Raw genomic sequence first — 20,220 nt, 5'->3', positions numbered from 1 at the left:
TCAAGAATTTCAAGTATTATTTCATTTTAAGGTATGAGGAAGAATGCATCTGTCCAGACACAGTTAATTGCACCCTGCTATCGATATCCTACATAGCACCATGCAGCTATCTCATTAAGATGAGGACTCGGGTTTGTAACTACTGGCAGTCCTGAGCCTAAAAATCAAAATCACACTTCTGAAAATGAGTTGTGATGACATATTGAAATGCTGAAGTTCAGAATCAAGAGGTACCCAGTATTAGGCAGCAATCTCTATTCCGGAGTGTAATGGGTACAATTTTTGCCCGACGTGATGAGATTCCATTTCAAATGAAGCACTCCTAGAAATGACTGCTAGCCCCATGGGCATTATCAAAACCCTAACTTACTATGAAATGTTCACCTGTTTGACCCATCCACCCTTAATGGTACAGTGTCTGTGCATATATTATGCTTCCCTCCTGATGCCCCTAGTCCGACAATGTTCTTTGTGTGGGTGTTAGTGATAGCTGATATATACCCACGCCGGATGGGAATGACTTCCTTTGGTAATGGGATTTTTATTACCAAGCTCTCACTGTGCATTGCAAGCCTGTAAATGATGACACATACACTGTACTTTTGTTTCCTACCGTACCAGTGAACTGTAATCTGCACATTTATGAGAACATATTCAAGTCAAATGAAAGATATGATTTCTTTTTTTGTCATGGGGAATGTCATGTAATTTCTGAAAATGGGAGTAAATATGAGTTGAATATGATGCCTGCACATGCAGGATTGACCTTTATTTTCTGTCATGACACTCAAGAGAATGTTCTGTTGCTTATTCTTCAAAAAGCATGGTAAAGCATTTTTTTTATTTCGATCATTGAGATTTGGATGAGGATGAGATTTGCAGTAATAGAGAGTGTAATATTTTTCAGTTCAAATAATTTGTTGATGGGGGAGTGAGTGATGTTTCAAAGTGGAATAGACAAAGAGAGTACATTGGTGTGTACCTCGTACCATGACACGGGATGCCGAGAGGGCTTAGAATTTGAACATTTTGATATCAGAGAGTAGATGAAGCATGCTTTACATATTTATTTGATGGATGTGTTATGTATCTCTCATTTTGTTATATAATATCTCACAGCTCATTTTCTTGTGTGTGATGTATTTTGTTTGTGTTTATTTTTTCAGCGTATTTCTCTTGAAAATTTGGATTCCTTGAACCGTGCCACAAAATATAAGATATGAGTACATTGTACTTGCTGAATACAAAAGGGTGTTGATATAATGCAAGTTCGATTGAATTAGTGCCCTTTTGCTCCTGACTATTCTATTATATTCCAGTTGTGTATTGGCATTCTTAATGCAATGCTACTGTTGTACACTGCTGTTACCCTGAAAAGAAGTGCATGCAGAGCATAAAATGCCCACAAAGTACCATATTTGTGCCAAATTCCTACCCATATATACAATGCTGTATCTGTATTCTCCCTTCAGCATTTCACAACTTTCACTGTTAACACAGCTACCTTATTTTATTAAGTATCAGTTCAGTCCTACACCTTTGGAATATTCTGCCATTGAATGCATGCAAGACGTGGCAGTGAATAATTGACGTTATTATTTCCCCTCGATGTTGATGAGTGTGCCTTGTTACTTCCCCCCACTTCCGTTCATCCAAGGTTGATGTGCCCAAAATGAGATTGGAAGCTGAGACGAAGGACTGGGTAAGTCCACTCCTCGCCAAACTTTGCATCCAAAGTCTGCCTGGCCTGTCGCCTCACCACAGCTGCCTCCTCGCCTTTCCTCTACTCTCATTCCCCAATCGCTTGATTAGAACCACCCCGCAAATGGGCTTTGGTATATTGTGTGAACGTGGAAGATAAGGACTTGCAACATGAAGAAGGAAGTGACAAAAAATACAAAATTTGCCATATGTGTGCGAGAAATAGATAGATAGATAAATAGAGAGAGAGAGAGAGAGAGAGATAAAGATGAAAGAGAGAGAGGTAACAAAGAAAAAAAGAAAGGATAAGACAAGAGGAACATAAGACTATGATGTGAGTATAATGTGAGGATAGAGAGAGAGAAAGAGAAAGAAAGAGACATGGTGGGATAGTGAATGAGTGATACTGTAAATGTAATGAATTTTCGTTGTACATTTAGTTTCACATATTTCGCGCTACTTCTGGCTAGTGCAAATATTAAGACCCGCAAAAATATCTTCACAATTTTCTCTGCACACTTTGAATGGGTTGACAATTGCACAGCGCGAACGCAAGAACCCACAAATATCTTTTTTGACCCTCTCAGCACGAAAAATTAATCCTTCGAAAATATTGGCATTTACAGTATAGTGAGACAGTGTATGTGCGTATGTGTGTGTGTGTTGGGGGGGGATTGGTTTTGTGTCTGATGAAAATGTAGAATCAGTCCCAGAAACTATTTCTCTCTTTTGAAAGTCTTCTCTTGCTCTGCCCCTGTCTGAGTTCACTGGCTACCAACCATCGTGGAAATAGCCACTGTGAGATGGAGCAGCGAAATCAATCTTTGCATCCAACCATTGAAGCCTCCTCTATCCTTAACAAGCCCCCCTTTCCAACCAATGCTTTCATCTCTACATTCTGTCCTGTTGCTGCCACATTCTACAGATAGTTGAAATAACTTCTTTTTCTTTATTCTGCCCACTCTTTGGTGGGAAGATGGCCATGATCTATCAATGACCTAAAAAGCTTGTCAGTGAGCTATGTTTGACTGTGCAGGCACAATTCATACTGGCATCCACAGTCCACCCAAATTTGTCACTCCAACTGAGCAGCATGTTTTGAGTTCTCTGTTTTTAGCAACCCCTGGAAATTCAAACCAGACTAACCTCTGCCTTGTCCGTCTGCGCGCCTGACATGCACCATACACATACTCGTGTGTGGGCAAAGTTTGGTGCCACCTGTGCAGATTCCTTGGTGGGATAGACAGGGAATAGAGAATGACATCATAGATGAATGCTCTTGGAATGCATAGTCCATGCTTGTGATTCTCGTATCATGTGTCTGTGTGTATGTGTGTGTGTGTGTGTGTGTGTGTGCGTGTGTGTGTGTGTGTGTGTGTGTAATTGGAAGTGTGTACAATAATGCATGTTTTCACAGCAGACACATACACAAATATACAAGTACTTATAAAGGCCTTCAAATGAGGATATATTCACAGACTGGGTTTCACACCAACCATTTAACTGCAGGCAAAAGGTAAAAATTAGTTTTTTGAATGATAACCCTCAAGCTATCAGATTGAAATCAGAAAATTCATCCTGTGAATCAAGTTTGCCTGTGTAGATTTTTGAAACCTATACAAATGGTAATAAATTCTGATTCTAATTATTGTGTCAAGCCACATTCTACCATGAAAATGAGCCAACAAACTATGGATATCTAAGTTTGGTGTGCATCCCTGGTGTGTGTGTTTCCAACATTTCACATTTGAAGGCATTTATGAGCATGATTATTTTCTGCAGCTTCAGCTAGCAGCAGCACTGGTCGTGGGAAGATTAATCCACAAACAATTTGATCGCACAAGCTCCTGTATGGACCATTGAATAACATGGATATGATGATGTGATACTGCACCTGATTCATCTGACCCTTACCCTTAAATATCAGCTGGTATTAATCACTAGTGTCACCGTTCTATCCACCCCAGTGGCTGGTGGTAAAAATATGTGCTGGTTGTGAAGTAGCAGCTTGTGTCAGAGCTCATTGAGCCTAATCTTATTCAAACCGCTTCTAATGGCATCCAGCAAAATAAGTGCTTGAACTAACTTTCCCTACTAATGCTGGTAAAGAAGGCAATTCCATCTGCCTTCCTTCAAGATGTTAACTTTGTGGAGTGAATGCTAGATTACATAATCATGATTTGAATACATAACTCAAATACTGTCATGATGTGGATCAACAAAACTGACCCTACATGTCATTTTATGGGTCTCATACCATTGTTACTGGACCCTGGCTATTGGGCCAGATATAGTAGAAATCAGGTTTGTCATCTGTCCCACATACCTAGTGGAATCGGTCAGTTTGGTGGTACATTGGTCATGAACAGAGAGAGATGCAGTGGTCATGACACAATGATAGGAATGGTTAAAACTGTTTGCTAAAATGGTAAGCAGTTATGCAACATGCTGCCTTTTTGTCCAGGTAAGACTTGCTTATTAGTCCAGGCAATAAGTCATAGGTTTCCAACTGGTGTGAAGAAATGACACCTTGGTTGCATGACAGTGGCATGATTGTAAAGTTACCACATGACACCTTCGAAGGACCCTCTTTTCTTCACACATGTTCAAAGTCTGATTTCTCACACAAACATCCATCCTAAGGCCATGGTTGTTGTTCCAAGGACTCACAGTAGGTCTGTGTTCCTTTTGTCGGGATAGTTATAGATTGTTACCGTTTGTAAACTCCCCTATTATGAAAACAGCTGTAGGATATGTCAAGAAGTTGAGTTTGCATTTTTACTTTTTATTGATGCATGTCATTCAGATACATCCATAACATTAAGTATTGCTTTCTTTTTTTCTTTTTTTCTTTTGATGTGACTAATGTATGTGAACTTCACAGACATTTTCAGATTATCCCTTAAAAGACAGCAGCTTGGAAAACCGAGTGCAACACAAGTCTCCATTGGTATGGCATGACAAACATAATGAATTCTACCACAGAATGCTCCTTTTTGAATTACTGCCTAATCTGTATAACATGAGACATCTCAAATAGAATTCAGACTTCCTCACATAGGCTTTCCCTTGACTGTATGTAGATTCTACCTTTCCATCTCTCAAGATGTTTGCTCCATGAGAGTGGAGTGGTTCTGTGGTCAGTGCAGGCATAGAGGAGATAGTAGTATCAAAAGGAAATCAATTTCCAGACATTGCCGATCAATTGATTATCAAAGGAGGGGTGTCACCTCAATACCTCAGCTCTAATTACACAAGGGCTTAGGAGCAATGGTGGGCATGATCAATAGTTAGATATGTTCAGTGTCTTGAAGGAAGAAGTGTATCTTGTGATGATGTCTTTATTTCAAAGATAAAAAACTGTGAGCTAGAGAACAAGGTCTGAGCTAAGAGGATAGAAACCTCCAAACTGAAGCGATCTGCAAGACTTATCAAAATTTGTATATTGTTGCAGTTCAATCCCCCATTTTTTACTTGAATCTATATTTCACAATACCAAATGTTTATGTCTGGAATTTTGTTTTGGTGAGATACTAGTGGTGACAACAGTAATTGTGAAGTAGTATTGATTATTTTACAACGAGGTTGTGACAAAGCAGCTACCTTCTGTGTGGCTGCATGTGTGAAATTGCTGTGAAATGAAAGAATTCACAGATAATCATACTCGGCAGATAAAATGGGAAGTACTTCAAAAAATAATTCATTCAGTTTGAAGGAAATCAGTCTGTCATGCATATATTTCCCCTAACAATGCCATGGGAGAAATGAATGGGATAATCAGTAAGCCTATAATGTGTGTATTTCCCCATGAAATTAATTGCAGGTTAAGATGTTACAGCTCTTTTGTAATTGTCAATAATGACTTCAGCTGCAGGTAATCGAGGTGGCTTGTGAATGTCAATTGCAATTAAAGTCTTAAGAACAGATGGATGATTGCATGCTGGAAGAGGGTTCACAGGTACTGAGATTTCAGTGAATCAATTTGTTAAGATGAATTAAAGGCCTAGTTTTGCAAAATTATTAGCTGAATTCCCACAGTGTGAGGAGAGGGGGAGGAGAAGGTTGATTATATACAGGTATGTCCCATATAATCTTGATTGCACACAAAAGGCATGACTGTCGTTTATTGAACACCATTGCATTGCACACCTTTCATTCTTGCACCGTACTGTACATTAATCACTATTATTTTTCTTACTATTTGTTGTGTGTTGTCGCCTCAATAGCGTTTGTGCATATATTTGTAAGGGGAGTTTAGTCCTGCGTCTCTGGAGATCTGTTTGTGAGTGGTAACTGTAAATTAAAGTGGAATGCAAATATATAGGATGCATGTTTTTGAATTCAGTTCTTAAGTACAATTGAATCACCACACAAGCAGTTACAAGTACATTGTATTGACTTTTTATTTCATTTTGTGATGGTGGTGATGATGCAGAGGATGAAATGTGAATTACATTCACAGATGTCAATGTCATTATCATCATCAATATCATCATCGTCAGCATCAATATTGGAAGAAGTTCTTGACTTGTATTTCTATTATTGTTATCATTTTTTTTTTTACAATGGTGTAATCATTCCTTTTTAGCTCACCTGAGCCAAAGGCTCAAGTGAGCTATTGCGATCGCCCTTCGTCCGGCGTCCGTCGTGCGTCGTCCGTCGTGCGTCGTGCATCGTGCATCGTGCGTAAACTTTTTACATTTTCATGACCGATTTTCATCAAACTTGGCAGGTAGCATCCCTAGGGGGTTAGGAACTCAATTTGTTAAAATGGGCACCATGTCCCACCCAGGGGGCCCCAAGGGGACCCAAACCCCCCAAAATTAAGGAACCTGTAAAAATCTTCTTCTCTAGAACCAGAAGTGATAGAGCTAAGTTAATACTATGAGTTAGTACATTGATGACTGTAGTTTCAAGTTTGTTCATGGCAGAATCAGGGGTGCCTCTCTTGGGACCCAGGGGAGGGGGGTGGGGAGGGGTCCTAATGGGGCCTAGATTGTACATTTTCATCTTCTTCTTGAGAACCCCATGACCCATTTTCACCAAACTGGGCAGGTAGCATCCCTAGGGGGTTAGGAATTCAATTTGATAAAATGGGCACCATGCCCTACCCAGGGGGCCCCCAGTGGGGCACCAAACCCCCCAAAATTAAGGAATCTGTAAAAATCTTCTTCTCTAGAACCAGAAGTGATAGAGCTAAGTTAGTACTATGAGTTAGTACATTGATGACTGTAGTTTCAAGTTTGTTCATGGCAGAATAAGGGGTGCGCCCCTTGGGACCCAGGGGAGGGGGGTGGGGAGGGGTCCTAATGGGGCATATATTGTACATTTTCATCTTCTTCTTGAGAACCCCATGACCCATTTTCACCTAACTTGGCAGGTAGCATCCCTAGGGGGTTAGGATCTCAATTTGTTAAAATGGGCACCATGCCCCACCCAGGGGGCCCCCTGGGGGGCCCCCAAACCTCCCAAAATGAAGGAATCTGTAAAAATCTTCTCTAGAATCAGAAGTTATAGAGCTAAGATAATACTATGAGTGAGTACATTAATGACTGTAGTTTCAAGTTTGTTCATAGCAGATCCAGGGGTGCCCCTCTTAGGGGTGGGGATAGGGGGGGGGGGGTGGTGGAAAGGTCCAAGTGGGGTCTGAATTGTACATATTCATCTTCTTCCTGAAAACCTCATGATTGATTTTCGTTAAACTTGGTAGGTAGCATCCCTAGGGGGTCAGGATCTCAATTTATCAAAATGGGCACCATGCCCCACCAGAGGGCCCCAGGGGGCCCCAATCCCCCCAAATTAAGGAATCTTTCAAAATTTGGGCCCTTATTGTACATTTTCATCTTCTACAATTGAGAATGCCTTGTCAAATTTTGGTAGAGCTGTGAATAATTTAGATTAGTGACTGCGTGAAAGGTGAACTTACGATACTCAGGTGAGCGCTAGACCCGCGGGTCTCTTGTTTACTGCTTTAGCTGGCTGTGATTCAGTTTCAGTGATTGGAAGAGTTAGGTACAAATGATGGAGTATGACCTTTAACCTATGGACTTGAAGTGTCCTTCAAGACACCAGGGTAATGGATGATGAAGACTGAGGGTGGATGGTTCTTGTCAGCCAGACACCATGATGCCTTTATGTGTTTCATTTTCATACAGTTGTTATTCCTAGGGGGTAATAGACTGTCAGCTGTCAGGCTTTATACCCTGGTAAATGAACACACAGATGAATCACTGTTTGTCCAAGTCTACCCGCGGTCATAAATTTTTCTTGGTTCCCCAACATGAAAGTTAAAGGCGCATAGTCCCGGAAGTGTAGAGGGCGCTGTTTATGATACTGCCGATCACCGTTAGCATTGATACGATGATTGCCGAAGTTGAGCTGTCATCAAGAGTAAAGCGCGTAGGTATTGCTAAGTAACGTTGCCTTCGTTATCTTCTCTGCGCATCACGCAGTTTGTAGTAATGCCAGGGTGCGTGCATAATGTGCTTCTTAACATGACATCACAATAGAAGTTTGCTAAAGCTGTCGTCCCCCTCAGCCAAATCATGAGCCGAATTGTGATCGGACCACTGGCTACAGTGGATCAGACTTCTTCGGACTCGGGAAGTCGATAGCCTAGGTCTCTATAGGAAACTTGCGCTGTGCGCCCGCATACGCATTTGACTAAACCACCGGGACCGTGTGCCTTTAAAGTTACATCACCTGTACATGTGGGGAAGCATTTTGTCTTCTCTGTGTATGAACTTGTGCAGTGAGTGTTGAGAGAAAATATTTTCCAGTTCATAGTTTCAAACATGACAGTAGGTCTCTCTCTTAAATTGTTGATTTTTGTTTAAAAAAAAGCCAAACAAACAAAAGGTCTAATGGGCATCCTGACATCGAGTAGAATGCATTAGATATTGTATATTGTGATGGAATGTTTAGTTTATAGACACAGGATGTGTAACGGGAGATGATCTGAACACCATACAGCAAGTCACACTCACAGCTGCAATTACACTATTTCTTCTTCTGGAGGATTGTAGCTATGCAAGGAAACATTGAGCAGGCTTCAGGGACCTTTTCAGTGTATATTCTCAGCAGTGCCATTGTATTGACACTCTATGATACACACAGTGGACATCCATCTATGGCTGTTTGGTGGTCTAACTGTGTGTAGCATTAACTACAGTATATGCCAGTGATTACTTGCGTGGACTTTTTTATCAGTACCGGTATCACTATTGATATCAATATCAATATCAATATCAATATCAATATCAATATCAATATCAATATCAATATCCACACCAACATCAGCATCAATGTCTACACACACCACCATTGGCAGCATGCTTGCTTACTAATACCCCTCCCCCTCCGTTTGTTCACACTCAGATCTTTCACTATCTCTTTCTATCTCTCATTTCCTCACACTAAATGTCTAAATGTTAACATGTCTCCAACCCATTTCTGTCTTCTTCTACCTGGGTCTAAATCTACCCCCCTCTACCCCGCCCCCTTCTCCCTCTCTTTGTCTGTGGAGTGTTTGCCATCTTGGATTTTTCTTTCCATGTTGTACTAGTGTAGCAGGATATTGCATGAATAAGTTGATGTTGTGCAGCTCACTCAATGTAACCCAGATGGTTTACTGTATATAACAAGGAGGTCACAGACATTTTTGCAAATGTGACACCGAATGTAGGTGCACTAATATACAAATGATGCACAGGATAGAGTGTGTATAACCCTGTGTATCATTTGTTTTATAAAATGGGTCGAAAATTCGAAAACTAACATCATTTTTCAGCGTTTTTCACGTACCTCTGTGGGTCAAGACGTCCGAAGATGTTCGTCCCAAACATTTACGCACGTCGCACTCGCGGAAGTCCCGCACATACAGTATAAGTATAATGGGGGGTTGGGTTTCCGGACACTTAAGTTCCCGCATGAAAACTTACTTATTTTACATAGAATATGCACCCTTTACCTTAAAGACTTGATATAGACTCCTCATATAGGCCTACTAGACAACATACTCTGAAAATGGCGTGAGAATTAACCTGCTAAATCGTTGGATTTGCTCTTCAAAGTGACTCCATGTACGCGTCCGGTCCCATAACGCTTGGTCTACTGTACTGTACAAAGTGTACGTATAGTAGAGTATACGTACGTACGCCACACATGTTATGCACAAGGGAAGACAGGCCGGCCGGCAGGCAGCCTGAACTAGAAGTTGTTTACAGGATTGACAGCGCGTATGCATGCAATTCATCAAAGGAGCCGCCGCGCGCACAGACGATCGGCAATCTACCATAGGATTACAGGCAGTGCAATTGTACTGAAGTAAAGGAAGGAGGTGTGTCTCATTTCAGCACTTCCTATTGGCTACATTCTTGAACCCATTTTATAATGCCTGTTATAAAATGGGTTCAAGAATGTAGCCAATTGGAAGCGCTGAAATGAGTCACGTGTGCTTTCTCACTAACATCCACGGCCGACGTCACAATGTTTGCACTAGCAGTGCGCACTCAATCAGTTGTTACAAGTGCGTCGCGCGCTCCTATACGTGCTGTCAATCCTGTAAACAACTTCTAGTTCGGGCTGCCGGCCGGCCTTTCTTGTGTGCATAACATGTGTGGCGTACGAATACTCTTATACGTACAGTACTTATATGTGCGGGATTTCCGAGTGCGTGCAACGTGCGTAAATGTTTGGGACGAACATCTTCGGACATGATCCACAAAGGTACGTGAAAAATGCTGTTAGTTTTCGACCCATTTTATAAAACAAATGATGCACAGGATTATTTCGTGGCGTTAGTGGAGATGCAGCTCACTCTCGGGTATTTACAATATCTATCCTGTGCATCATTTGTATATCAGTGTGAGATATTTTCGTGTGTTGTTAAATTTGCGGTCCAGCAGTGATTCATGGTATTCTAGAAAATTAAACCCTCGCAAAAATAACAGTTTATACAGTAGTTTCTATAGCCTCAACAAAATGTTTGCACAGAGATGTGCTACGTAGTGTTGTCAGTGTTAAAGGAGTGTTTAATTCTTGTTCTCTTTTTTTGTTGTTGAAAAATTAACAATGTACTGAAAGTAGTTTTATACATAAAAAAAACCAACATTGTACTATTATTCTTGGGTGATGGGTTGTTAATTTTTTGGTAAATGTTTACGTCATATCTGTGACCCAATGCAGATATACTAGTAGTAGCTTTTGACTCCTGAGAATTGTCTGTTTAGTGAAATGTATACACGCTATTGTGCTGCAATACATTCCTCCACATAAGAGTTGGTCATGACTCCATATGCATTCTTTTAGGAGAAATAAATTGTTATATTTCATGCATTTTTTCATTGAGAAATAATAAAAAAATGAAATGGAAATGAAATGACTCGAAATTGAATTGCTAACTACCTCTGGATTCCTCACATATCTGCAGGGCTGTCAACTAATACATGCTTTCTACAGTATTATAGGCATAATTCACTGTTTGCAGATGAAACAAAAACCCAGCATTAGTGCATCAAAATAGTTCTGAAATGTGAGTTAGGGATAGAAACAACCACTGGAAAAATTTGAATTAGTAAAATCGATGTTAAGTATTGTTAAATATACAAAATGTGAACAATAGTTGTAATATAAATGTTTCCAGACTAAAAGGTATACAGTTACGAGTTATTGAGAAAAATACAGATATCTCCTTGTATTTTATAGGTTTTATCGTGCAAATGTATAAATGATAAGATGTGTAGTGGTACAACCGACCTAGACATATGCATTAACTGTCATATCTTGAAAATTTTTAAATCACTGTTCCCAAAGGTAAATGGGACCTTTCAGTAAGATTTTTCTGTATCAAAATCAAGAAGATATATTTTTTTTTAGATGACAAATGTATTTTCTAAGAAATTTGATTTACTTTTCTTAGTGTGTTCAAATTTTAAATAAGATGGTTTATGCATTGAAAATGTATGTTTTTTTTTTTTTTTTTTTTTGCCGTGCAGACGTTGACAGCTCTGTATCTGCCTTTTGTTCACCTTCTGGCAGTTTAATTTGGTCGTCTAGGATACTACAAATCAAACTCATTTCTTGGAGGTAGTGTTAGTTTCATCTGCAGTTGATAACACATGCACTCTCAACTCCATGAAGAGATATAGTTATATCATATAAATGACAAAAAGTCAATCTGCCTTACTTCTTGAACCCAGAGATATGAGACAGGCGATTTCTTTTAGTTTTTATGATAATGCCTTCACAGTATGGTGCAGAAATGTTGCAAAAGGAGGTACATTTATTTGTCCATATGTTGTGTGTGTGTGTTTGTGTGTGTGTGAGAATTATCCTGAGTGTATGGCCAAAGAGGAGGAAAATGTTTTTCCACTTACATGTTGAAAATATGAAATGACACATAGAACAGCAGAGAGAATAGAGAGGTAGAGAGGGAGAGAGCTGCTTCATGCATTTAATAGGTAATAAGAAGTGCAATATGAAAGTACAGATTTCAAGATTTGCATTTTGTCATCATTCTTGAATTATATTTGTATGTTAATTTTAATTTTCCAATAAAATTCATATTATATGAACATATGCATAGTTGGCTTCGTGCAGAAGGAGACAGAGAATGGGGCAAAGAGGAAGAAAGGCAGAATAAAGGAAAGATATAAAAGGGGAGGGAGAGAATAGAAAAGATAGATGGGGGAGGGGGAGAATAGAAAAGATAGATAAAGACAGATAGAAAGAGATGTCGGAAATAATGCAGCTTCCCTTTAAGCCAAAAGTCAGGTGATGCGGCCTGGGTTGTGGCTGTCCTTCCTTTTAGAACAGGGTGTCCTGGCATCTGTTTCTCACTTGTCTGGACCTCTAAAAGGGCACATGGCAGAGGCTTTATTCAATTACAATTATTACTACAACTCTCTCTCTTTCCCCCCTACCCTTCCCTTCCTTTCTCCCTCTCCATCTCTCCCTCCTTCTCACAGGCCATCGCCTTTCTCTCTCCCTCGCTTTCTCTCTTACTATGTCTCTGACATAACGCATTCTGGAGCAGACCCAAGCTGTGTAATGTCTGCAGGACACTACTCACATCTGGTATTTGTGAGCTCCCCAGCTTTTAATGATTGTCTGGCAGGCTTCCCATGTTCGTGTGATACCCAGCTGAGACTCAGCCCATCACTTTTTTATCCATTGCTATATTGAGGCAGAAGTTCCTGTGTTCTATCTTGATTTTCCTTCTTGTACCTTTATTATACCATCTAAGTTATTCCAGATGCAGTCAGTTTTCTATTTTAGAGGCTGAACTGCTAGAGCTTCTTCTGACATTATCAGTTTAGAGCAAAACCCATGCCAGTTAGATGAAATTCAATATGCTGTGTAAGAGAGAAATATACATGAATACAGAATCTACACATACATACATACATACATGCTTACATACATACAGGATTTTCAAGAAGGAAGTATGTAATGCTGTTGCTGTGTATTAAAAACTCCATGTTTTGTGTGAAGTTGTTCCCAAGGTTTTCTTCAGAATTCTTTTGTCTCACTTTTCTTATGTCATAATTGCACTGCTCTTAGTCATTTTCCTGGATTTCATCATAGCTTCCCAGCTGTCTTTCCATCTAATCTAGATCATTTCACTCGAAGCTTCTTCTTCATCTTCATCTTTGGACACCAACACTTATAACTAAAAAGAAAAAAAAAAATCCCAAACATAATTCCACAGCATATTGCTTGTCTGGTATGCCTGTTACGGCATTCATTAATGAATTTCCTGGTAGCATGATCTTTCCTCCTATGTTTGGTAATTCTTGACTCTCCCCTCCTTCATTCTGCCTTCTACTAAATCTCCTTTTCTCCTAACTGCCCCACCCTCCCATTTCCTGGGACCACAGAGGGAAATATGTTACAAACATGATGATGACACAACCAGCTGGAGGATTCTCCTATACGTGTCTTGGTGGTGGTCACATAATTACACACACACACCCACACACACACACACACACACACACACACACACACACACACACACACACACACACTACCCTATACTATACTATACATTCTGCATCATACATGATAATAAAGCTCAGGTTATCTACACAGTGCTTGGTGCACTATACTGTCATCCTGGGCATCAGCCGAAACCCTACTAAATAATTGTTCGCAAGCATTCAAACTTGACAAAAATCGTACCAAAGTAGTAAGACTTTGACAGTGAATTAGTGTTTTCGGAATCAATATGTGGATATTATTGGCAGTAACAGCTGGCAGAATGAGACTAGACCCTTCACAGCTTTTACTGTGATGTCATCTTCACAGGAATCATGATTCCACTATTTAACCACACTTTAATACTTCTAATCAAACTGTATTGGGCAAGATGCCCTTAAACTCTGTGTGGATTAGGAGCAGAGCACAAAACTTTATTCACATCTTTATTTTCAAATCTGGAAAGGTACCTAATAACACTCTCCTCTAAAGAATCTGAAAGAAATCTGATGTGAAGTATTTCTCAGAAGCACCAAAAGCTGCAGAGTAGAAGTTAATGAGTGCTCTCTCGTATTTCTTAGATGTGATGCTAGAAATTGTTCATTATGTGTTGCATGTATGAATGCTAGTGTTGTTTCTCTTCATGTTGTGTGAAGTGTATGTGTCTAAGCGGACCCTAAAAAAAAAAAGAATCAAAATACATCTCAAGGTGGGAGAGATTGTATTTGCTGAGGGGTTTTATTTTGTTGAAGTTTATGGGATCAGTGGTGTGAATTTCTTTTTCTTGGTGTTCAATGGTTTGTTGAGGCCCATTAACAATTTTCATGCGTAAAAAGTTTGTGATGCTTTGTGAATGCAGTCTTCAAGAGGCCCAGGCTAAGTATTTGAGGAGTAACTCGGCATCACTATGCCCAGCTATGGGTTGCCATGTCGACGCATCATCAGCAAAGACAGACAAGCCCCTTGGGTTTGGTGCTGGTGTGAAATCTTCTCCAGATGTGAATGTTGTGGAGAGTTCTAGCTGTGTAAATTAACTGAAAGTAACATTCTGGAGCTTTTGTATCCTTGAGGTTGTTTGTGCTAATGTTTCTACTATAATCTTTTAAATGAATGTATAAATATTTGTGTTTACAAAAGGAACCCTAGGACCAAAGGAACACTAGGCTATGAGCATATGAGAAATGTCCATTGTGGTGTTCACATGAGGTACAGACATCGTTACTTCCTCATCAAGGATCCGATCCATCAATCCATCTGGCTGATAACACTCAGAGTGGGTTGGTCCACACTGATTGCTCGCTATATGCAATATAATGCTTGACTCTCAGCTCTTGTGCTTGGGTGATACATCTTCCTTCTGTATTTTAAATCTTCAATGTGGAAAACTTTAAATAGGGATTATTTTCATTGGTGTAACTAGTGTGAAAAATGATGGAGATTCTTTTTCATCATTATTTTACCAAATGATGTAAACACCATTTTACTTATGGCAGGAGGAAATTGAATGTCCTCACCTATTCTTATATTAACTCTCCTTTCATTTAATGATTGGACTCGTGATTTTTATAAAAATGAAATTTGCATTTCCTACAAAGTTGAAGTGCATTTCAAGTCTGCGTTCTGTTGACAAGACTTTATCTGTCATGAGGTGACATCTTGAAATGGAATCTATGGAATACAGGGTGAAAAGTTACATATTAGGATTATGTGCCAGTTATATCAACAAAATAATTTGGTTTTCAATATTTTTTTAATTCTATATAGTTTTTTTATCATATTAATATATTAGATTTTTTTTTTGTTTTTAATATGCTCTTAGCTTTTTAATGTTGAACCCTGCAATGCATTGCGTGTCTAGGGTTTGTAAGATATATGTCAGTCCCTATACCCTCTGAGTATTGTTTTATGTGTGTTTGTACTTTTGAGTCTTTGTTAATACCTTCCAATATGGATCATTCCCACTGTGAACAGCAATTACTTATGGATACATGCAGACTATAAATGTCCCCATTTCATACACAAGTGAAAAAGTGTTGTTACATGAAACTGTATTTGAATCTGGCCTATAATTATGTGTAAAGCTACAGGTAAGTATAGTCCATGGTTAAATACAGAATTTCATCTTAGACTGTCTAAGGTTCTTGTTGAACAGTCTTACTTTGGGCTCCTTAATTACTTGGTTCAAAACATCATCAAACAAGGAACTGGTCCATGTTAGAAGGCCTTTCCAAGTATGAGTGCCAATGTGTGCCTATGTGTGCATTTGGGTTTTTGTTTGCGTGTGTGATATTCATCCTGTTGGAAGAGAATTTTGGTACTGACTTTCATTACTTCACCTCTTGATATTAATATTACGTATTTCCCCCCTGGAGTTTGGCCCATTCTAATTGTTTGACCCTTGGTGCTAGATATGTAGACCACACTTGTCCTGGAGTCTGTATTTTTCAAGCTACCTGGAACTCCCCATATGCGTAGGAAAAAGAAAATGGTATCATTTTCTTTCTTTTTTCTGAAGTAATCGTAACTTATGCACACATTGATTGTGTTGTAGAGTACCTGTGCAGTAGTCTCATGAAGAAATTGCTCAAAATGTCTTCCTGTTTTTCCTCTATCCTTTGCATTTAGCATTAATGTCTGAATTTTTGATCATTGTAGTTGAAATATGATTTCTTGCAATCGTTTTCATAACATTCTCAAGAATATTTCATATGATTTGATTCATTCATTTTTGTGTTGTTGTCTTAACACTCTTTGTAATCATTTTAAGGAAAAGAAGAGAGAACACAAGCAGTGAAGCATCATGTAAGCACTCCCATAATGTTTCTGTCCTCTTTTTTATTTATTTTTACTCTTCTTATTCACAGAAAAAGAAAAATAAGCGGCTGGCCAGTAAAGAGCAGACGGTACATTTCATTTTCAGATTTACACTTTTATTGTTTTTTTTTTCATTTAATCACCAATCCACTTTTCTTTACAACAACACTTGCACTTCCCACAATCCTCCTGTTTTCCTGTAACCTCTGACCTGCATGAAGTCACCTATTTCTTTGACTGCAGTGCATGCATGATTTCTTTCTTATTTCCATATTATGCACCCACCCCTGATGTGTTGGGTTTCCCCAAATCTTTTCCAAGACATTAATAACCCTTATTACTCTTCCTTAAATTGGCAACAACCTGGGTATCATACGGCAACATTGTGGGGGATGTTTAGGAGGAATGGAATGGTTGCAAGTCCCTTTCTGTTGGTGCCAATTTGAGGATGCCACTTACCCAATCCCAGCATGGTGAGTTTAGAGTTATTCAGTTTATTCACTTGACATTTCAAATGACTTGGACATAATGTAGTTCCTATATAAAGCAACTACTTGCTTTTATACCACCATATGGTAGAGGTTCTGGATACTAAGTCATATCTATTCCATATATTAGCAACATTTTTGTTACAAGTGCAGCGAATTCCCTGCTGAAAGACAAGTTTGCATGGAATCTTTTTTTTCAAGCCAGGAAACAAGGCTCTCTGATTTATTTTTGTGAAAAAAGTGGATTTCTTTGCTGACTGTGCATTATACCCCATTTAGCATGGTGTGTGTTGATGTGTGTGGTTTGTTCATTACACCCTCTAATCCCACATGTATGTAACCCTGCAGTGTGAAATATCAAGACTCAAGAGACTGAAAAAGAAACTTTCAATGATGAGATTTTGATGTAAAATCAGGGTGTAAACCATTTATATCATTAGGAACATATTTAGTTTGACCCAATATTGGATACAAAATGACCATATGACAGGTTGATTTTATGACTGCCTGAACCAGCTGATATGACATCGTCCCTTGTCTGAAGTGCTTGCACCACTGAACTACCCCATTATCTACTCATACGTCGTGTTCCGTGACTTACCCCCAGCCTCGTTCTCATCGTCTGTGTATGTGGTGTGCTGGTATCCAGTGTTTTCATAATCACCATACTTATCACACTCACCCACAAACATACAACACCTGACGAAATGAAGAGATCTGGAGAATCCATCAGATGAAAGTAGAATCCTACACAACCTTTCAGCTCTCACAAGTGTGGAATTTCTTACCATATTTTGTGCAGTATATGATGAGAGATTTAAGTTTAGATAAATATCTACTTTCTCTTGATTTCCCCTTTTTTTTCATTTTTGTAAAGACGCAAAAAAGTTAGTTCAGACATAGCAAAGACTTTGTGAAAAATGAAAATAACTTTTTTGTAATGTTAAAGTTAACAAAGATATTCATAAAACTGGGGGCTTTAAGTGCTTCAACAGAATAAATAATTTTGAAAATTTAAGGATAAATATGAAAATTGCGACAATAAATATTAATCTAGTTTAAGAGTTAGTACTAACATTGAATATATATGCTGAAGTTAGACTATTTATCTTATGTATATGTTCCCTTTTTACTATAAACTAAAAATTCTGGTCATACTGAAATAAGACAAATCAGATTTTGCTCGCTCATCATTTTGAAATTTCAAATAAAAAGGCAGTAGGCTTATTCTTCATGAAAAAAAAAGGTTGCAATGAGTAAATGTTCCATTACAAATTAAGTGCAAGAGAAGAACATGCACAAAAGCTAGTGTTTGGGTTACATTTTGTAAGTTGAGAGAGACTTTAAGACTGCTGTATTGTTCAGTTTTTAGAGTTTGGAATTAATTTCTTATTTTTGAGGATTGAGAAGAGTACTGCTGTATCACTATCTAGGCTGCATTGTTCATAAACAAAAGAAAAACAAAAAGAAGAAACCCACGGGGGGGGGGGGGGGGGTAGGTCTGTGATGTGGTCAGAGTTTAAACACCATGATGCTTCACAGGCCACTGGTTCTAGATACAAGTTAATATTCAGTGCTCATTTGGATACAGGACTAGACTGACGGACAAGGTATGTCATCCTTACACCACATGGGTTGAACATTTGTCTCACATTGACTAGTTATGTCACCTGTCATATCAATGAAAGTCAGGGCATTAAATTGAATTTGAACTTGATGGTCAGATGTAAAAAATATCCAACTATTGAGAAAGAAATCTTGAAACACCAAAAATTGCAAAACATTCATAGACTGATAAGTGCAGGATATACCTATCAATATTCATTTCAGTAGTCGAGTTGTCATATGTATATCTTTATATTCATATCTAAAATGTGTTTTTGTATAATACACACACAAGAAGATACAAAGATGTCAATAGTGATGATGATTGTATACCCTGCATACCACCATTCATGATAGAAGGATATTGTTTCATGCATGTGTTAATGAAGACTTGGGATCTTGGACCTCGGACTATAGGTCATTATGGGTCAGATTAGGTGCAGTTTACATCTTTAATGTTATCCCAAACACTTACAATGTGTAACATCTCCCTTAAAAGCTGCAAAGTATCATTCTTCAAGTTCATGACAGGCTATGCGCCCCATACTCACCCGTTATTTTGCATTGCATATCCTGTTAAGACATAATCTACTAATGTAACATTATGATTTAAGTGACTGACTTCCCCCTGCAATGAACTGCAAAGGTAAAGGGTACTACTACAACACAAATGACAACAATCTTTGCATGAAGATATTACTATGAGTTGATCTACTCCCTTGTCTCAACTCAGTTTTGACTGAGCATCTATCCCATTTCGTTACATTCTGATTAAGTTCAAGTGGTTCTTAGTTTCTGCTTTGGGTATTGTGGTATATTTAAGCATGACAGCTCAGAGTTGTATACATGCTTATTCTCATATATTGGTATTTGACAGATATATATCCTTATAATCCCACTTGAAAGTGCTCAACTATATCTGTACCTGTAACTATTTACTTCTGCCTAGTATGTACATGTATATGCTACACAATTTTATATATGTATACAATGTACTTGCCCCACCCTTCCCTGTATGTGTATGATATTCCCTTTGTTTACAGGGCCTAGTCTATGCCTTCTAGTCCAGGTCCTGTTTGTTGAAGATCTATGGGTGTTGTGGGTGTGTACATGTTTTTACCTGAGCTGTGCCCTATATTGGTATGATGTAAAGATAGCCTCAAAAAGTTTGCAGTGATGTGCAGTGTTTCCCTCGCCCCCTGAGAGTGTCAAGGTTTGCTGAGAATTCCTTCATTGTGATGCAGGTGGACGATGAATGGTGTGAAATTTTGTTTTTGGCTTGGTTGACTTTGAGCAATGTTTGATTCCGAGGTCTTTTTTTTTTTTTTTTTGGTGTGAATTAGAAAACAAAAACAAAAACACAAAAACTGTATGCTTGAAAATTGAAGCTCACTCACAGAAGGAAAATGAAATCAGGGCAGCAAAACTTGTCAGTCCCTGAAAACTGTTTCAAGCTACTGAAATCCTTGCATTTGATTGGCTGAGAGCAGATTTGTCAGTGACAATCAATGACAAATGCTTGATGAAATACCCCCCTGATGTGGTACAGTAAACTCCTGTTATAATGAACCCTATAATGAAAGTAAAAAGGCAGGTCTAACAATCACTGTCTATATAATCTTTACATTCTATG

At 38.7% G+C, this 20,220-nt stretch overlaps 1 protein-coding gene across 4 annotated transcripts in view; it reads left to right on the top strand.

Annotated features, from left to right (window-relative positions):
- Positions 1–20,220, top strand: part of LOC139715992 (dual 3',5'-cyclic-AMP and -GMP phosphodiesterase 11-like) — a 170,761-nt gene that overhangs the window by 105,253 nt on the left and 45,288 nt on the right. Inside the window, exons 5-6 of one of the 4 annotated variants that reach the window (XM_071627545.1) lie at positions 1,658–1,702; positions 16,545–16,583. The exons of 1 other annotated variant lie outside the window; for it this stretch is intronic. In XM_071627545.1, coding sequence (XP_071483646.1) covers positions 1,658–1,702; positions 16,545–16,583 — 84 coding nt within the window. The remainder of the gene's footprint in view (positions 1–1,657; positions 1,703–16,544; positions 16,584–20,220) is intronic. 2 more of the 4 variants (XM_071627548.1, XM_071627546.1) reach the window with 2 other exon arrangements.

This window comes from Diadema antillarum, unplaced genomic scaffold (assembly GCF_040938485.1).
Source record: "Diadema antillarum isolate AM-2024a unplaced genomic scaffold, OU_Dant_1.0 scf00000059, whole genome shotgun sequence".
Lineage (NCBI taxonomy): Eukaryota > Metazoa > Echinodermata > Echinoidea > Diadematoida > Diadematidae > Diadema > Diadema antillarum.
The sequence above is the reverse complement of the archived record's forward strand: the minus strand, read 5'-3'. Positions and strand labels throughout refer to the sequence as shown.